The sequence below is a fragment of the Miscanthus floridulus genome, chromosome 11 (genome assembly GCF_019320115.1).
Source record: "Miscanthus floridulus cultivar M001 chromosome 11, ASM1932011v1, whole genome shotgun sequence".
NCBI classification, from domain to species: domain Eukaryota; kingdom Viridiplantae; phylum Streptophyta; class Magnoliopsida; order Poales; family Poaceae; genus Miscanthus; species Miscanthus floridulus.
The window spans coordinates 37,257,134-37,277,424 of NC_089590.1; the positions used below are offsets into that span (position 1 = coordinate 37,257,134).

The window sequence follows — 20,291 nt, forward strand, 5'->3', positions numbered from 1 at the left end:
TGTCCCGATGACAACCTCCTACTGGTGGCACCAGTTCGTCATGGCCCGGTGACACCAAGGCCGCGACGGGCAAGGTGGAGTGGGGCGCGGTAGGGGATAGGGCATGGGTACAACCGGCGATGGGAGGCGACTCAGTGGACAGCAGTGCACAACGGTGAGGGACAGGGCACGTGGGGAAGGGCGCACGCGGGTCAGAGTGGAGCAGGCAGATGCGAGTTTGAAGAAAGAAGCAGAGCAGGATTTCAAGCGTCGAACACTCAGGCTAGAGCATCATCGATAATAAAAAAATGCTGAACCCTAAAAGGTCCTCAAGATGCCGATATTAGCGCATCTGAATAAACTTTATGCATGCCTCTTTTATCATAAAATTTACAAAATAAACCAAAAAATCAAACTCCAGTACTTTCTAAATAATTCATTATCTTTTTCGCTTTCCAAAACCACCATTCTCTCTCTCCACTAATAGAGAGGCTACATCTCTCTAAATTCAATATATACGAGTTCTATTATGATTTTTTCACATAAGGGAAATTTATGATAAACCATTGTTCAATAGAATATGGTAGTTTTAACATGATTTTTTTCACACAAGCAAAATTATGATAAACCATTTTAATATAGAGAACAAAACTATATTAATGAATCAAATATGTGATCGTTGGGTTTGACTTGAAGGAAAATTTGAGGAATCAGTTGGAATGCTAAAATAAATCAACATATTAATAATGATTTACACATTATAACATCACCTCCAACAGTCTGAAAGAATGTTGACTCTCTACTGCCTTATTTAGAAAAGGATCGACTCCACTCAGAAGGCTCGAGCCCTGTCATGTTGCTGTGAGGAGCATGCATTACGCCGACCATATGAGATCATATCAACAGTATCAGAGCAGGCAATGACATCCAATGTTTTGCCTTTGCTGATGCAGCAGCTCAGGTCTGGCCCTGGCTATTTATTATGATCTCGCAAAGCACCAGGTCCCTTGCAAGCCCTAAACTCATCCTAATCATGACGTGTCTTTAAGAACTGCAGCCATCTTCAGCCTCCATGTCTGTAGGGTATAGTGTGTCGAAAACAACCAGTGTAAAGAGATTTGTTATTTCTGCATGTGTACCATTAGACAGGTTATGGTAATTGATCATCCCGTCACGTTTTGGTTCATAGCCAAGCTCCTTTTTGCCATATTGAACACTCTCGATAAATTTGAGAACCTTCAGGTAGGCTTGTAGTGGTATAAACACCTACAAAAGGATAAAACTGATTATTTAACAGGAAATAAACACAACAGCTAGTAGCATAAACCAGCACCAGCCAATTGCAGCAACACTAACAGCGCTTTATTCTTTTTTCTACCTTAGAATAAACAAGCATTAGCAGAATGGAAGCCAAAACTCATTTCTCATTTTTATTGTTGTCCTCGATCTACAGGAGAGGCGTTCATCATTATATTATATATTAAGAAGAAAAAGAGTCCAAGATGACCCATATTAATCCACACACAAACCCATATGCCCATCATGGTGATTCTAATTCCATGAGGACTCAGCCAGAATCTCATGTTTGCTATTTTCAACAATGTGAACTAAATTGATCTCTCTCCCACTCCCGACTTGTAAGTACCAGCATCAGGACACTAGCTACTTCACTACAGCGCTTAATTCTTTGCTTACCTTACTGATAAAACGAAAGCCAAAAGCATTATCATAATTACCAATGCTATTTTCAAGAATGTGAACTAGTTTGGTATCTGACCCATTCTCATGACTTTACCAGGATCAGGACAGTTAACAGCACCAATAATACTAAAACTTAATTCTACTTGCTTACCTTATAATAAAATAATACTAACAGAATAAATTAATTTCAGCAATGTGAATTACTTTCAGGTACCTTTCTCACAGGATATAGAGGTCAGATTGCACACACTAAACATTGGAGAAAATATCGAACCTAAAAATACAAGAGATAATTTGGTAGTGCTTACAAGATCTGATGATGGTGCTTGAGGGATTTTCACCATAGCATTTGCGACATGATACTCATCAGTCATTTCAGTTAATGCCCGCTTCATCAATGCAGCGAAGCTTTGTACTTCACCTGCCAAATGCTTATCTGTCCAGACTTTGGGTTCTATGAGCTCTCGAAATCCAGTATCATGTTGCCGGTTGATTGATTTTCCGATATCCACTGCCAAAGACATATCACCTCCCAGGTAGAAGGCTAGTGCAAAAGTAGCCACTACCAAAGGATCACATGGTTTGCGTGCCAATGCTTCATGAAAGGCTAAAAGGCTTATCCTGTAACAGTAACAAGCAAGTTGAATATGTTGGGGAATAACATAACTACCTCAATTACTTCATTTTCAATAATGTAAAAGAGTCCACATCAGCTAGAAATAGAACAACGTAAAAATTTCCTTGTCTGCCACTAACAGGTTGGATAATTCAACTCACCATAGACTATTATGACATGGCCTATTAGGTGCAAGAAAATTATCCAGCTTAGAAAATAAGACCTGCACAAAGAGATCGAATGAAACATAGTTAACTTAATGGGAAAACCTACCAACTAAATAAACAAAATTAATCAGCAACAAAAGCTCCATTAAAAAACAACGCACAGCAACAAAACACAGGAAATGCAATTGTAAACTGTTGCTCTAGACATATGAGACACAAAGAACATCTGGCCCTGAAACCATCAAAACTTGCAACAAGAAAGTCCTAATATTCATTCAAATTTAAATGACACTGATTGCAAACTTCGATTAGTTATAATTCTAGGAGCTAAGAGACTGATGAACATTAAAAATGATAATATATCACAGATTCATAGTGAACATGACAAAATGTTCTGCTCTGGAAAGCAGGGCAGAGAACAAAAGGAGAATAAACTTAAATTTCTATTTCATCTTTACAGCATGTCAATTGAAGATTTTAAGTTCCTTTCAATCTACATAACAGCAGTAACTGTACCAAAATAAAACATACAAGTAGCATATTAGTTCCTTTATCCTTCCTCTTAAAACGAGTCGAAGAGAAATATGCTGCCTGTACAGTCCGATCAAATCATTTAGTCAGCACAATAACAAAAACTCTACAAATACTTGATTTTCAAGATAGGTTTGTTTTCCTGTCCATGAGTTTACCTGAAAGGGCAACAAATGTTCAAGGAGGCCAAACCTCCACAGCAACCTTAAAGAAGCTTCAGCTGAACCATAAGCAAGCATATAGTTCATCTCCATGAGTATCCTTCCCTGTAAAATTGCATGAAAATAAAATAAATCAAAGAGGCAAACATATAAGCTACTTCATTGTGGTTCTTTAGAGAAGCCAAAATCATTGAATAACGAAACCACATTATCCATGTCAGAATCAGACCTTGTCTAGTCTTGCCACTGAGTAAGCAAGCATTCTCACATAATAAGCTGTTTCTTTGGGGAAGCTAAACCCTAAACGAGCTGCAATTCTGATTGCACGTAGAATACGGGCTGTTAATTACATGATTGCATTAATGACAATGATCACACACAAAAAGTAGAACTATAATAAAAGAAATGGTTGAACTTTGGATACTGACCACAGTCCTCCTGGAACGAAGTGCCAGCAGGAATTACAGTCCGAACCTGTTAAACAGAGAAAGCTGCAAAATGAGCGCAGAAAAAGATTGTCGAACAGGGCAACTATGAAACAAATAAGTAACACAGACCTTAGCTTTCTTAATATCTTCAATGCCTCCCAAGTAATCATAGATCTTTTCTGAATATGGGTTGAACATTAACCTGCATATTTCCAAGAAAAAAATAGCACAACCTGCAATATGGTATGCTTCACATTTGATGAAAGTACAGAAGTACTAACCCATTAATTGTGAAGTCCCTCCCTTGGCAGTTCTTCCAGCGAACAAAATCATTCTTGCTACAATTTTGGCTCTTTGAATTGTAAATCTGGCTACCACTTGACCCCCTTGCGCTAGTATAAAAACTTGACACCTGCAAATAAGGACTTTAGATATATCTTGCTAGTTGCCCACTCCAGTGCAAAAGGAAAATTTGATTCAACAAATGCCAACAATGAAGTGTGCAGTTTAGCAAGATGTAGCTGCCCGACTATAGTTCTGTGTGTTGTGCAGAGGGTGCTAAAATTTACAATCAGTAAAAGTTGCACGAACCTCAACGATGGAATTGTTCTCATGTACATGGCATATGGGGAAACGCCTTCCTACTATAACAGCTGATCCTGAGAAAGTGTCTTTCACCTGCAGAGTTTAAAACAATAACAATAATTTTAATTGGCACAAACACATTGTATAAGCAATATCTTCTCTGGCATCTCAACTAAAAATTCTGAACATGGAAACTTCACAAACAAAATGAATCAATCACCATCTGCGCAGAACTACGCAAAAGGTATTTCTTTTACCCAACATATCGACATGGTAACAAACAAAGAAGCATTGCACAAGTAGGGAAAATTTAAACAAGCATACACACTTGATAACTTTATTTGGCACTGGTAGATATGCCATATACTGATAGTAATTGATAGAAGCCAAAGGCTGAGATTGGTTAGCTTAATGAATGATTACAGCAGAGGTATTACATATATAGAGAGTACAAGAGAGCCCAAAGGGCCTGGCCAGCCTGGAGGCGGCGCCCCAAGGGGCCAGTCTAGCCTAGGGAATTGGCAACAATAAATAGGGACTAATAACTCTAACACCCCCCGCAGTCGGAACGTTGTTGGGACGAACGTTCAGGCTGAAGCGAAAATCCATGAAGACCGAGGAGGGAAGACCCTTGGTGAAGACATCGGCGAACTGCGACGTGGTGGGAACATGAAGCACACGGACAGCCCCAAGGACGACCCGTTCCCGAACGAAGTGGAGGTCGATCTCCATGTGCTTGGTGCGCTGATGTTGAACGGGGTTGGTGGAGAGGTAGACGGCGCTGACGTTGTCGCAGTAGACGAGGGAGGCAGAGGCCAGCGGGTGATGCAGTTCCTGGAGAAGTTGCCGCAGCCAGGAGGCTTCAGCCACGCCGTTAGCAACAGCGCGGTATTCGGCCTCGGCACTTGAGCGCGAAACCGTGGGTTGGCGCTTGGAGGACCAGGAGATGAGGCTGCCACCGAGGAAGACAGCGTAGCCGGAGGTGGACGGCGGGTGTCGGGGCAGCCGGCCCAGTCAGCGTCGGTGTAGACCACGAGCTGAGTCGGAGCAGAGCGGGGAATGACAAGGCCAAAGTCAAGAGTGCCCTGAAGGTAGCGAAGGATCCGCTTGGCAGCCACAAGATGAGCTTCCCTGGGATCATGCATGTATAGGCAGACTTGTTGAACAGCGTAGGCGATGTCAGGCCGGGTGAAAGTCAGGTACTGAAGGGCACCAGCAAGGCTGCGGTATGCTGTAGGATCAGCAACAGCAGGCCGGCAGCAGCAGAGACCTTAGCACAAGTGTCAAGGGGTAGAGCATGGCTTGCAGTCACTCATGCCGTGGCGAGCAAGAATGTCCAGGGTGTACTGACGTTGTGAGAGAAATAGAGTGTCCCGGTTGCGCTGAACAGCTATGCCAAGGAAATGGTGCAGAGGACCAAGATCTTTCATGGCGAATTCTTGTTTGAGTGCAGCGATGACCCGGTGTAAGATTTGCTGAGAAGATGCAGTGAGCACGATATCATCCACATAGAGGAGTAGATAGACTGTCTCAGTACCGCGCCAGTAGATAAACAGAGAGGTGTCAGACTTGGCTTCGGTGAATCCCAGAGTCAGCAGAAAGGAGGCAAACCGGCTGTACCATGCGCGGTGCTTGCTTCAAACCATAGAATGACTTGTTGAGTTTGCAAACATGTTCAGGGAGAGTAGGATCAACAAAGCCAGCGGGCTGTGAGCAGTATACTGTTTCGGACAGAGTGCCATGAAGAAAGGCATTCTTCACATCAAGTTGATGGATCGGCCAATCCCTGGAATGAGCCAGAGTGATGACTGTGCGAACTGTAGCAGGCTTGACAACAGGGCTGAATGTTTCATCATAATCAACACCGGGCTGTTGAGTAAACCCGCGAAGAACCCAGCGAGCCTTGTATCTGTCCAGAGAGCCATCAGCATGAAATTTGTGCTTGAAAATCCATTTACCGGTGACAACATTTGCCTTGGGAGGACGAGGAACGAGGTCCCAAGTGTGGTTGTCGGAGAGAGCAGCAAATTCCTCTTCCATGGCCTGGCGCCAGTGAGGATTGGCAAGAGCGTCGCGACACGTGCGCAAGAGCGGGGAGAGGACCTCGGCGTGCAGACCAAAGCGAGGCTGCCGGAACCCAATCTTCCCACGGGTAGCCATACCATGGGAATTGGCGACAGGTGGGATGGGAACAGCCCTAGTTGGAAGCTGGGGGTCGTGCTTGACATAGTGCGGTGGAGATGGGACGATTGCTGGAGCGTCGAAGAGCGGGAGCCTCAACAGAAGGCTCGGTCGTCGGGCTGGTGCAGGAGGACGCCGGTGGTAGACGTGGATGATGGGCGGCCTGTGGATCGGCACCTGTACAGGGGGGTGCTGAGGGTGCCGAAACATCTTGCACAGGGGGTACAGGAGGCACTGTGGGCGAGCCGAAACAGCCTGCAACAGGGGGCGCTGCAGGCACCTGGGACAGCGGGCGCTGCAGGTACAGAGGTGCGCCGCAGGTGCCTGTACAGCGGGCGTCGTAGGTGCCGGGACAGCGGGTTGCCGCAGGCGCCTGTACAGCGGGTGCTGCAGGTTCCTGAACAGGGGGCGGCCTGGGCAAGGAGAAGCCTGGCGGAGGCCCAGCAACCCTGGGAAGTACCTGCAGATAGAGGAGGGACTGACAGGGGAATCATCATTAGTTAGAAAATCAAGTTCAGTGGGTGGAGGGAGGGCCGACGGAGGGAAAAGGGAAACGTTGTTTCGTCGAAGACAACGTGGCGAGAGATGATGACCCGATTGGTGGTAAGGTCAAGGCACCGATAACCATGTGATCCGGAGAGTAGCCGAGGAAGGCGCACAAAGTGGACCGAGGGGCCAGCTTGTGAGGGCCCGTGGCGGTGAGATTTGGATAGCAGGAGCATCCAAAGGTCCGGAGATCATGATAGGAGGGAAGGGTGCCATGGAGAGCGAAGAAGGGGTGCTCATGTGCAAGGTTTTGGTGGGGAGGCGATTGATGAGGTGGGTGGCTGTGGCGAGAGCATCGGCCCAATATGAGGAGGGCATGGAAGCTTGGAACAACAAGGTGCGGGTGGTGTTGTTGATGGTGCGAATCATGCGTTCGGCTTTGCCATTCTGCTATGAGGTGTAGGGGCAGGACATGCGGAGAGAGGACACCTTTAGCAAGGAAGAAAGCACGAGACGCAGAGTTATCAAACTCGCGGCCATTATCACATTGCACAGCCTTGATAACGCACCCGAACTGAGTGAGCACGAAAGCAAAGAAATTGGAGAGAACAGGGAAAGTGTCAGATTTCAGGCGAAGAGGAAATGTCCAAACAAAGTGTGAGCAATCATCAATAATGACTAAATAATATTTAAATCCAGATACACTGATGACAGGTGATGTCCACAGATCACAATGAATTAAGTCAAAAATTTTGATTGCTCTGGACAGGGAACTAGTGAAGGGCAAGCGAACATGGCGCCCAAGCTGACACGCATGGCAGATAGAATCATCATCAGGTTTGCTGCACACGATAGAAGAGGTTTGAGCAAGACGCTGAAGGGCAACTTTGCCGGGGTGTCCGAGGCGGCGATGCCAAGTGGTCGGAGATGGAGTGGCTACGAGAGCGCAGGAGCCGGAGGATGATGATGGAAGCTGCAGGGTGTACAGAGGCCCCGAGCTGTTACATCGAAGGAGGACGTTCTTGGAACGGAGATCCTTCACAGAAATACCAAGAGGGTCAAATTCAATAGAAACAAGATTATCAGTGGTAAACTGCCTAACAGAGAGAAGGTTTTTGATAATATCAGGGGCAACAAGAACATTATTAAGGTGAAAGGGGCCAGGGAGAGTGGAGTAGCCAGTACCCATGACCGGTAAAGTGGCTCCATTGCCGACAACAATGGAGGAGGGGAAGGAGGAGGATGGTGACAAAGTGATCATACCGGAGTTAGAAGCGATGTGGGAAGAAGCTCCCGAATCGACGACCCAGTCCGAGGCGCTCGGCGGCGGAGGAGTGAGGGAGACGGTGCTGAACGCGTTGGCGAGCGCCTGAGGATCCCATGGAGACCACGCAGACGGGGGCGCCGGGGCGGGCGGCTGGTAGAAGGCAACCGGCGCCGGAGGATAATATGCGCCGGGGGCAGCAGGGCCAGCCATCATGGCCTGTTGTGGTGGGCCGCGAGAGCCGCCGGAGGAGGACCCAGGCCACATATGAATGGACCCAGTCCACGGGTTGAGGAAGGAGGGCCACTGTGGGCCACCAGGAGGACCGCCGTGGGCTGTGGGCCGCTAGCCGAGTTGCCTTGGCCGCGACCACCGCGGGCGACGCCGGCCACGACCGCTGTTGCCACCAGCCGGAGCCCCCCCCCCCCCCCCATAGCTGGTGGAGGTCATGGGGACGCAGCAGCAGGGGTGGGCGTCCTGGGGGGCGAAGAGGCGACGAGAGCTAAAGGAGGCGCCGAAGGCGGTGCCATGTTGAGCTCAGCCAGGCGCAGGTCGACACGAACGTCGGCGAAGGAAGGAAAGGTCACTGGCAGGTGACGAGTTGAGACATGAACTGGAAACGTTCATTGAGGCCGCGCAGGACGTTCAGCACGAGGGTGCGGTCCTGGACGGGCTCGCCAAGATCAGCAAGTGCATCGGCCATGGTCTTCATCTTGCGGCAGAAGTCGTCGACGGAGAGGGCACCCTGGCAGAGAGTGCGGAATTCGGCGTCGAGGAGCATGGCGCGGGACTCGCGATTGTTTAGGAACTGCTGCTCCAGCCCGAGCCATGCACCCCGAGCGGTGATGCCTTCCCGCTCGTGGACGACGTCCAGAAGGTCGGGGGAGATGGTGTTGAAGATCCAGGAGACAACGACGCAGTCCATACGGGACCACGCCGGATCGTAGAGGCGGGAGTCGTCGCAGAGGACGTGATCCTTCAGGGCAAAGCGGCCGAGGAGGACGTAGCCGCACCACTTGGAGTAGTTGGAAGCCTGAAGATCGAGGACGATCGGGATCAGGTTCTTGATATTCTGGACGGCGGCAGCCTGGCTGTGTAGATGGGCGATGGCGGCTGCTTCAGAGGAGAAGGAGCGGGCGTTGTCATCGTCCTGCGGGCCCTCGTCGCGATGGGAGTCGCCGCGAATGCGCTCCCGGAGGGCCACGGCCTGCTGCTCCAGGGCGTCTGCCTGCGCGCGCTCTTTGGCGAGAGCGGCGGCGGCGAGGCGAACGCGTTCCTGGGCCGCGGCGGCGTTCTTGAGGAGGTCAGCCTCCGCCTGAAGGGCCAGGCTGCGCTCGGTGTTGGTGGAGCGCAGGGAAGTAGCCTCATCTTCCAGCTTCTGGGCGGCGGCGAGTGCCTCGTCGCGGAGCTTGGCTGCGGCGGAGGCACCCAGGACACCGGAGGCGGAGGTGGCGGCCATGGGTGGCGCGCGGGCGACGGCCAACCGAGGGGCGCGCGCGCGGGAGCCGGGCGGAGAGAGGAGACGGGCGCGGCGAGCGAACGGGCGGACGCGGGCGCCGAGAAGAGCGGCGCGCGCGCCTGGGAGAGCAGAAACGGAGGGTGGGCGGTACGGCTCAGGAGAGAGCATCTGATACCATGATAGAAGCCAAAGGCTGAGATTGATTAGCTTAATGAATGATTACAGCAGAGATGTTACATATATATAGAGAGTACAAGAGAGCCCAAAAGGCCTGGCCAGCCTGGAGGCGGCGCCCCAAGGGGCCAGTCTAGCCTAGAGAATTGGCAACAATAAATAGGGACTAATAACTCTAACAGTAATGTCTCTTCTACATAGGGCCACATCCAATCATCTCTTTTCATATAGAATCACAACCATATCAAACATATGTTTTACAAGACTAAAATCAATTATGTCAGTCTGTGGACTCCCAAAATGCCATCACATATATGCTAGAGAATGCAAAATTGATGGTTCACCAATATCTCACCCCTATGTAGGGATGAAAACGAATCGCATACGGACGGATATCACCGATATTATATTTGTTTTCATATTTCTGTCCGGATTCGGATTCGAATACGGATAGTGTCAACTATGTCAGATAGGATACAATTAGATATCAACATCATAAATATGCGATTTGAGTATTCGGATACGGATATGGTATCGGATGTTGGATATCCGAACTCGGATACGGACAGATCTCAACCCCTCTAAACGGATTCGGTTTCGAATACGGTCGGAAAATATCCGTACCGTTTTCATCCCTGCCCCTATGTAAGGTATTCAGGATTGTTTGATATGAATTATTGTCACCGCAAAAAAAAGGACCATAAGAATATACTGAAATCTATAAAGAACAAAAGTGTAAGTGTAAGTAAACCAAGATCATTGTTTCCAAGCAAGACATCCTCACATCTAGATGTTGCAAAGGTAACAACTAGACAAGTGGAATTTGGACTGCCAGAGGGCAGCTTGGCCACAGCTGCTTGATTGCATTATATAGGAATAGCAAACTTGGGATACAAGAAGTTCTCAACTACTACAACATATTCTACTGCATAAAGTAGATGCTAGCTTGCATGCTAAGGCACCTGAAAACTGTTAGACAGTGAATAGTAACTAGCCTAGACAGTGAATGGTAAATAGCTAAGTAGATAACTAGATACATTGGGGTAAGCACTAGGCTAAACCCTCATTTCTCCCCCTTAGCCTTGTGCTCAGCTTTGGAGGTGATGTGCTTCAGGCCAATCCTCTCCCTCATCTCCTCAAACCTGGCCTTGCCCAGAGACATAGTGAGAAAGTCTGCAAGCTGATCAGTAGCCGGGATGTGTTTGGCCTTGATGCTTCCATCTTCCAGACAGCTGCGGATGAAGTGGTACTTAATCCTAATATGCTTGCTCCTCTCATGGAAGACTGGATTCTTGGCCAGAGCGAGGGCTGACTTGCTGTCCACCTTCAGCTCCACCACCTCAACATGTCTGCCGAGGAGCTTTGCTAGCAGCCTTGAGAGCCATAGAGCCTAGGTTGCAGCAGTAGAGGTGGCAATGTACTCAGCTTCACAGCTGGATAATGCCACCACCTTCTACTTGATAGATTGCCAGCTGACCAAGCAATTGCCGAGAAAGAATAGCGTTCCGCTCATGCTCTTGCTTGTGTCGATGTTGCCGGCGAGGTCGCTGTCGCAGTAGCTGACGAAGCGTGTGGTGCCGGGCGCCTTGGTGAAGTGCACACCGAAGTCGAGCGTATCAACGACATAGAGAAGGATGCGCTTGACAGCTTGCTAATGCTCCACCGTAGGCCGCTCCATGAACCGGCTGACGAATCCGACGGCGAACGCCAGATCGGGGCGAGTGTGCACCAGGTAGCACAGACTGCCGATGAGGCGCCGGTAGTGTGTGGGGTCGACCTCCTTCGCCGTGCTGTGTCTGCTAAGCCTCATCCGCTCCTCCATTGGAGTATGGGCAGGGTTGCAGCCAACCATTCCGCCGAGCTCCAAGATTCGCTTGGCGTAGTGCGTCTGGCGGAGGGTGATGCCGCTGGCGTCTTGGCGCACCTCGACGCCAAGGTAGAAGCTGAGGAGGCCGAGGTCACTCGTGTCGAAGATCTTCATTTGTGCCTTGAACGCCTCCACTTCACGTTCCTCCGCGCCAGTGATGATGAGGTCGTCGACGTAGACGCCGACGAGCAGGAAAGAGCGCCTGCTGCCCCGCCGGTACATCGCCGCCTCGTGAGCGCTTTGCTGGAAGCCTATGTCCTTGAGCGTGGCATCTAGCTTAGCGTTCCAGGCGCGCATGCCTGCCGTAGGCCGTAGAGAGCCTTGCAGAGGCAGTAGACCTTTCCTTCTTCTCCGGCGACGGCGAAGCCCCGCGGCTGCTGCACGTACAGCTCTTCCTTGAGGTCACCATTGAGGAAAGCGGACTTCACATCCATGTGGTGGACGCGCCAACCTTCTAGAGCCGCCAGCGCGAGGACTCTGACGGATTCCATGCTCGCCATGGGAGTAAACACGTCGTCGTAGTCGATCCCCTCTTGCTGCACGAACCCGCGCGCCACCAGTCTGGCCTTGTGCTTGATCACCGCGCCCAGCTCGTCCTTCTTGAGCTTGAACACCCATTTCAGGGTGATGGGGCGGTGGCTGGTGGGCAGCGGCACCAGCTCCCAGGTGCGGTTCTGCTCCACGGCCTTGATCTCCTGCTCCATTGCTGCCCGCCATGCCGGATCGTCCTTGGCATCGGCGAAGTTGGCAGGCTCGCCGACGTGCGTCAGGTGCAGCTCGGCGAAGAGACGTTGCGGCGGCGGAGGTGGAGGATGGTTGCCGATGATGTTAGTCATCGTGCGGTACCGCAACGGCTCGTCGTCGTAGTAGGCGTCGAGTCTGTCTTCATCATCCTCCAGGGGAGTGGCGAACTCCACTTGATCACCGGACACAGCTGCTGCCGCCGGTGAAGACGGTGAAGTGGTAGGGGCAGCAGGGGACGCCGGTGGTGGCGTTGGCGAGGCCGGCTGGGGTGCTGGAGGAGCGACCGCTGCCGCCGATGTCCCTCCGAGCTCCCCCGGACTTGGTGACGGCGAGCGCGGTGCAGAGAGTGATGGCGCCGGTGATGTAGCTCCGCCCGCCACTGGAGAAGAACCTTGTGCTCCCCCGGCTCCTCCAGGCATCCAGTACTCGACGGTGAAGTCGCTCGCCACCGAGGCCGAGCTGCCGGCGTCCGGAGTGGACCAGTCTCAGCCGCGCCCCTCGTCGAAGATGACATCGCGACTGATCTTCACGCGCTGTCACCGGATCCAGGATGCGGTACGCCTTAGCTCCCTCCGCGTACCCGATGAAGACGCCGGGCTTGCCGCGGTCATCAACCTTGCGGAGCTGACCCAAGTCATTGGTGTAGGCGACGCAGCCGAACGTCTTCAAATGGCTCACCGCTGGCGTCCGCCCGTGCCAAGCCTCGTAGGGGGTCTTGCCCTGCAAGCTCCGCGTCGGCAAGCGATTTAGCAGATGGACTGCCGTCATCACCACCTCCCCCCAATACTTGGCCGGCATCCTCCTCTGCTTCAGCAGCGACCGGGCCGTGGCGACCACGGTCTGATTCCGACGTTCCACCACGCCGTTCTGCTGTGGCGAGTGAGGCGCCGAGAAGTGGCGCTGGATGCCCTCTCCTGCGTAGTAGTCGGCGAACTCCGCGACGGTGAACTCGCCGCCGTTGTCAGTGCGTAGCACATGGAGCATGCGGCCGCTCTTCTTCTCCGCCACGGCCTGGACATGCTTGATGGCGTCCGCGGCACATCCTTGGACGGCAGCAGGACGGCCCACACGAAACGAGACGCGTTGTCCACCAGCAAGTGGACGTAGCGCCGCCCTCCTGGAGTCGCCGACGTCACAGGCCCGCAAAGGTCGCCGTGGACGAGCTCCAACTGCTCCTACGCATGGTACTTGGCTTGCTTTGGAAAGGGGCGCCGACGCTGCTTCGTCGTGACGTAGGTGTCGCAAACTTGCTCGGCATGCTTGATCACCGGCATGCCGCGCACCATGGCCTGCTTGCCGAGCTGGTGCAGCGCCTCGAAGTGGAGGTGGCCGAACCGTTCGTGCCAGCGCCAGGCGTCGTCGTCCTTCCTTGCGGCGAGGCAGAGTGGCTGCGCGACCTCAAGATGGAGGACGTAGAGGTGGCGAGGAGGCACCCACGGCGATCCAAGATGCGAAGCACGCCCTTGTCGATTTCCACCTTGGAGCCGCCTTCATCGAGCTGGCCGAGGTCATGATGGAGTTGCGCAGCGCCGGGATGAAGTAGAAGCCGTGGAGAACTCGGTGCTCGCCGGTCTTGGCTTAGAACACGATCAAGCCGACGCCTTGGATCTCCACCCTTGACGTGTCGCCGAACCGCACCGAGCAACGGGCAGAAGTGTCGAGGTCGGAGAAGAGCTCGCGACGGCCGGTCATGTGGTGGGTGGCGCCGCTGTCGAGGTACCAGCCATCCAGCTTGTCCTCGCCGGAGCCGGTGTTGAGGAACGCACGGGCTCTGGGCTCGTCGATGTCGAGGCTGGCGTCGGCCTTGGAGCAGAAGATGTCCTCCTCTGTTTCTAGCTACAAGAAACCGTGGGCGAGGAACAGAGTCGCCTCGTCGTCATCCGCCTCCGCAAAATGCGTTGCGCCGCCACGCTCGCATCGAGGCTGAGGACAATCCTTCGCCCAGTGGCCGGCACGGTGACAGTTGAGGCAGGTGTCGTCGCGGTTCGCCTTGCATTGGCCGCCGGCACCACCAGCCTTCTCTCCTTGCCCGCCGTCGCCACGGTCGCCGCGCTCACCCTTGGGCTTCTGCTTCCTCCCGCCGCGGGGACGTCGGCGGGGTTCCTTGGACGAGCTAAACGAGCCGGAGCCGTCTCCTCCCTTCTTCTCCTTCTGCCGAGCGAGCCATTGCTCCTCGGTGTACATCAGCTTCCCGCCAACGGTGATCGGCTCGGTCGGAGATTCTTCCTCAAGATAGTCCACCGTCTTCAGCCTTCCAGTGACCTTCTCGATGGTGAGGTCCTGGAAGTCGAGGAGGGTCTCGATCGCGATCTTCAGCTGGGCATACTTTTTCGGCGTGGCTCGAAGTAGCTTCTCCACCGCCCGCTCCTCCGTGAGGTCCTTGTCACCGTGGCAGGCCATCTGCATCTTCAGTGCAGAGAGACGAAGGGCGAAGTCCTCGACCTGCTCACCGGGACGGAAGGCGAGGTTCTCCCACTCCTTGAGCAATCGCTGCAGCGTGGCGCGGAGAACGCTGTCGACACCGATGCGCGCTGCGGCGATAGTCTCACGCCTCCTTGGCCGACTCCTTGTCCGCGAGCGGTCCGCCCATCTCCGGCGGTACTCCGGTGATGATGGCCTCGAGTGCGCGCCGGTTGTCGTGGTACGGGAGGTCGCCGTACTCGATGGAGTCCAAGAGCGGCGCGCCTGCATCTTCACCTTCATGAGCAGGCTCCACTCGTGGTAGTTGGTCTTGGTCAGCATCGGCCATGGCGTGCCCGAGCCGGAGTCCTTGTACATCGTTTGAACGGCCGCAGGTGACCCGCGACGGCCTCTGCGTCCGCGACGGCGCTTCGGCGACGGCGAAGAGATCCGGCGCCGCACCGGGCTCCTCGATGGCTCTCTGGGCTGCCGCTTCAACTCCACGCGCAGCGCAGCGGCTGTGTTTGCCACTGCCTGCCTGGCTGCCTTGATCGCCTACGCGGCTGCGGCCTCTGCCACGGCCATACGTTGAGCGTGATCGGCGCCGAGACTGACCACCATCCCTCCGCCAGCGTTGTTGTTGGCGTTGGCGGCTGCACGTAGAACGCGCTCGCTGGAGGTGGACATGGCCTCTGCTCTCACCTAAACCTGGCTCTAGATACCAATTGTTGCAAAGGTAACAACTAGACAAGTAGACTTTGGACTGCTAGAGGGCAGCTTGGCCACCGCCGCTTGATTGCATTATATAGGAATAGCAAACTTGGGATACAAGAAGTTCTCAACTACTACAGCATATTCTACTGCATAAAGTAGATGCTAGCTTGGATGCTAAGGCACCTTAAAACTGCTAGACTGTGAATAGTAACTAGCCTAGACAGTGAATGGTAAATAGCTAAGTAGATAACTAGATACATTGGGGTAAGCACTAGGCTAAACCCTCACTAGACACCATCACTTTGACATTGAAATGACTAGGTACTGTTCAGTATGTACCATTTAAAAATTTTAAATATAAAGCTACCAAGTAGTTTCACTGTGTTTGGGATAAACAGGCTTTAGGTTATTATTAGCAGCACATCAACAGCGAAGTTCAGAGCAACACCGTAACCAAACTTTAATGTACAGTTTCAATAACATGTACATACAATATACATAATCAAAGTTTATCTTCATTTAAAAAGTGAAACTTTGCACTCAATACACTATCTGTCGGTTATAAGCAGCAAATCAATCACAAATCTGCATCATATATGCCATATTTCTTTTGCAATAAAGTAGTACCTGCTATCTGCAAAATTATGACAGCAAACTTAAAATATCTATGCATTTCAGTGAAACAATAGCTCCAACACATGATGCCTCAAAACATGAGTAGACTTTCATTCCAGTAATACCACTACATCATGATAACATCCTTGTTAATTTGAGTTATAACCTGCCTAAGATCAGCTGTTGTTATTATGTCGAAATCTTTTGGCGTCTTCTTCATTATGAGATCTCGAACACAACCACCAACAAGGTACACATCATATCCTGCACAAAAAGGTGAAACATATCAAAGCCAGTAATGCAATGAACCAGCAACAACAAAGGATACTCAAGCACCTAATTAAAAGATGAGAGAGGAAAATACAATGGAATTGAAATATCATACATATTTGATTAGCTGTATTAATCGACTACTAGCACCCAATAGGATACAAATATGGTTTTGCCTTTCTATCCAATTAGCCATTTCTCCTGTAATCATATTTATATCTTTCACAAAATAAAGTATGCCATACATGTTTCACTCTGAAATGTGATTTTATCCAAACCACTACAATTTGCTTGCAGAAGCAATAGATACATATGTGGCAGTATAGATAATAGATTGTTTCTATTCTAGTTAAGTAAAATGCAACTATTATCTGTTGCCATACTAAGACCTTTTCTCCATCCCTGATATCGTTCATGGGCACAGTCCTATCCCTTGTAGCAAAGGCGGAAGATGTGCATCAAATCAAAGAATCAGGAACAACTCTATATGTTGCTCGTGAGCCACCAAGTACCAGTCTCACAACAGTACTGGTGTTAAAGGATCAGTCCTGCACTTGTGGATCGTTCGCAAGTTGAACTCGCTCTCTTGCCATGCCTTTGACTCACGAACTCGGGTCCAAAGCAAATTGTTTGTCTTGCATTGCAGCAATCAAACCAAAATCAAGTATTAAAGTTGAAATACTTCTTTTCTTGGTAGCCTAGCTCCCAAAGCTGTTTCAGTCCCTGCTCATCCCTTTGTGACAGAGCGAGCGCCTTGACTAAGATAGATTGACTCTTTCATTCTTGCAGCCTATTCTGGTTCCAATCACGTTTGAGGAAAACTCCCTTTGGCATCAATGGAACTCTGTGATATAGGAGTTCAAAAACCTCATTTTGTTTGAGAGATAGTGGAATTTCTTCTTTCAATTGGAATTGAAATATCATACATATCTTATTAGCTGTATTGATCGACTACTAAAACCCAACAGGGTACAAATATGGTTTTGCATTTCCCTATCTGATTAGCCATTTCTCCTGTAATCACATTAATATCTTTCACAAAATAATATGCCATACATGTTTCACGAAATGTGATTTTATCCAAACTACTCAAATTTGCTTGCAGAAGCAATAAATATATTCTGTTGCAGTATAGTCTATAGATAATAGATTGTTTCTATTCTAGTCTAGTTTAAGTAAAATGCAACTGGTATCTTTGATTCTATATATATGGGGCTATGAGTTGAGTGTTCAATCCAGTCTGCATTTGTTCCAACATTTGACCCATAACAAGTATAATTGAGTTTACTTAAATGGATGTGCCCTCACCCGAGGGCTGAACCCACTAGTTCAATCGCAGGATCTCGGAAATCCAACTCCAACAGTGACGTTTCAGGATCGGGCACGAAAACAAACCAAACACTAGCATGGCCATCGAGGTGGGGGACGCACCTCTGCTGCGGAGGCGGTGTAGTACGTTCCAGGCTTCTGCGGGGATCATGGACTCCTTGATCCCGAACCGCTTGGCACTGACCTTCTTCCACTCCGGCCCGTCGAACCCCTCCGCTCCCGGCGCACCTGCAGAGAATGCCCAGCGCCCACCAGGTAAGAAGAGCAAACCCTTGGGGGTAGCATTTCGCCGTCACGACTGGACCAACAACGAGAACGGCGGAGGGGAGACTTACCGGCGGATGCGGGGGCGGTAGATGGGGTGGACGAGTCGGAGGGCGAGGGCGAAGAAGGGGACTGCGACGGGGACGGTGCGCGGCGGCGGCGCCGTGGGGAGGCGAGCGCCGCGAGTGGGGATGGAGCGAGGCGGCCGGGCCGCGTGAGCGAGCCGAGCCACCGCAGCTCCGGGGAGCGCAGGGCCATCGCGACCGGGACAGCGCGGCGGAGGCGGCCGTAGCGGGGTGGAGGCACGCAGCGCGCACGCGAGCGGCGAAGGAGGGTGGATAGACAGAGCTGGCTGCTGACGGCGGCGAATATGCCAAATCCTCGAGGCATTTACCTGTGTGCCGTCATTGAAAAAAAAGTTTGTAATTACCTAGCCATTAAAAAGTTTGAATGGGTGCCACTTGTTGAAACTTTTTTAACCTCGATGTTATTCTCGTCATATTCTATTAGTTTTTAATAGTTTAACCACCCTGATATGTGGGTCCGGCTAGTTAAAATGTCCAGAATACCCTCATCTTGTTTCTAGCTAGCAACCCTATCCTTTGCAGGCCCTCATCGGAAGCAGCAGCTGCAGAGCCCGACGGCTCCTCTGCAGCACTGCGGGCAGCCGAGTCGCATAGGGCGGTGCGGGCGCGTAACTTCAAGGTCATCTTCTTCCATGGCTTCACTGGACAACAGCTCCCACGTCGACAGCGGCTCCCATGACCGCACCGTACCTCGCCGCGGGGGAGGTGCCCGCGCCTGCGTCGTCCTCGGCCCCGACGCCGTACTCTGCTCGAGCTCCTACTCGTAGAACGCCTTTACTATGGTGCCGCAAGACCTCCGTGGCCGCGCCGGTGCCTTTGCCGAGAGGATTAGCCCCGACATCTGCGTCCGCGATGATAGCACCTGGCGCACGCGCGGATGCGGCTTCATGGTGCAGTCGCAGTAGTTCTGCGGGCGCTCCAGTGGGATGTGCGACGCCTCGATGACAATTCGTCATGGACACCCTTCCCTACCCCATCGTTAGTCTTCGTCGCCGACGTCATCATCGAGTAGGTGCCTGCCAAGGCTTGGATCGCGTTCATCGAGGTGGTGATGCACTGATGCTAGAGTCGCTGACGGGGCTGTAAGGAAAATGGACCCTTAGGCCCATTTACTTTAAATTTTGGTGTTTGATGACCAACACAACCAAATTGGACTAATGAATTTGCATGTAATTATTTTGTAGTTCAATAGGATGCAAGACGTGACTTGGACGAAGGCGACATGATGATCCCACAATCAACACCATAAGCAAGACCCTAAAAGCAACAGAGAAGACCTAAGATATCAGGCATAGTCCAAGCACGAAGATGAGAACCAGGCCGGACGCAAGATCGCGAAGAAACGAGCTCGACAGAGGTGACCGGACGTGGCCCTATGAGGACCGGACGTGTCCGATCAGTTGCTCGGCAACAGTAGGCGTCAGCAGCGGTAACCGGACGCTCAGCAAAGCAGTGACCGGACGCACGGACTTCACTGTTCATCGTCGCGGCAACAACTCAGTGTGGACCGGACGCAACGGCACTGGATGACCGGACGCACAAAGTGCAGCGTCCATTTGAGGAAAGGAGAGTTCAGGAAACATGCCAAGGGTGTTGATACACCATTTTAGTGATCTCCACTTGTATAGTGCTTAGTGATTAATTAGGTGATTAGCGTAGGTGCTTTGTGAAGTGCTTTTGTTGATTAGACCACCGCTTATGCGCTTGCTCTAGGTTTAGGCCTAGTGTTTAGTGAGGTTTGCATACCTCTTACCACTTGGTGCTTGCGCGCACCATTGTTGTACATCGGAGGGGGCTTCTAGTCTTACGAGATCACACCAACTGCGTTTGTGGTGTGGCCGCCACCGTGTACCGGAGGGAACAAGGCCCTCGGCGTTTCGACCGGAAGCTTGATAGTAAAGATGGCGGAGAGCGGTCCAGGAGAGGCTTTGCCACGAGTGGCTTAACCGGAGACCCGCTTACGCGTCGGGAAGGCCCCGGAGCTATTCACAGAGTTACCCGACCGGGAGCTTGGCCCTTGTGAGGGGCTCCAACGAGGACTAGGGGGAACCTTGCGCGCTTCTCGATACCTCGGTAAAAATACCGGAGTCGTCGATGGGAGTTTGCATATCTCTATCTTACTTTTTAGCTTTCCGCATTTACATTGTAATCTTGGTTTGTGCTTTACTTTCCTAGCTTAGTGATAAGCTAGTTGATAGTTTTGGAACCTATGTTGCATAACTTTCTTTTACGGTAGAGATAGCAACACACTAGCAAAACCATAGTTACAC

The 20,291-nt window shown here is 51.3% G+C and overlaps 1 protein-coding gene across 3 annotated transcripts; it reads right to left on the reverse strand.

Moving 5' to 3' along the window:
* Positions 1-617: 617 nt before the first annotated feature.
* On the reverse strand, positions 618-18,319 carry LOC136492990 (uncharacterized). 3 transcript variants are annotated; one of them, XM_066489016.1, is made up of 13 exons: positions 18,007-18,319; positions 17,774-17,899; positions 16,239-16,336; positions 4,175-4,261; positions 3,865-3,995; positions 3,713-3,785; positions 3,584-3,629; positions 3,385-3,494; positions 3,153-3,260; positions 2,995-3,054; positions 2,458-2,519; positions 1,989-2,301; positions 618-1,245 (listed from the first exon to the last, which is right to left on the reverse strand). In XM_066489016.1, exons 1-13 carry the CDS (start codon positions 18,191-18,193, stop codon positions 1,024-1,026), a joined length of 1,623 nt encoding a protein of 540 aa, XP_066345113.1. In that variant the 5' UTR covers positions 18,194-18,319; the 3' UTR covers positions 618-1,023. The 3 variants fall into 3 exon arrangements, with proteins under 3 accessions (XP_066345113.1, XP_066345111.1, XP_066345114.1); XM_066489014.1 differs by having other exon boundaries at positions 2,980-3,054; XM_066489017.1 differs by lacking the exon at positions 2,995-3,054.
* Positions 18,320-20,291: the final 1,972 nt, after the last annotated feature.

What these genes read in the sequence shown, in the direction of transcription:
- LOC136492990 (XM_066489014.1), bottom strand. Translation starts at nt 18,193, where the DNA reads ATGGCCCTGCGCTCCCCGGAGCTGCGGTGGCTCGGCTCGCTCACGCGG. An exon ending in AACATTTGTTGCCCTTTCAG is followed by an intron (nt 3,055 to 3,152) that starts GTAAACTCATGG and finishes CGGACTGTACAG; the next exon opens with GCAGCATATTTCTCTTCGAC. An exon ending in TACTTGTATGTTTTATTTTG is followed by an intron (nt 2,520 to 2,979) that starts GTACAGTTACTG and finishes CTCTTTGTGCAG; the next exon opens with GTCTTATTTTCTAAGCTGGA.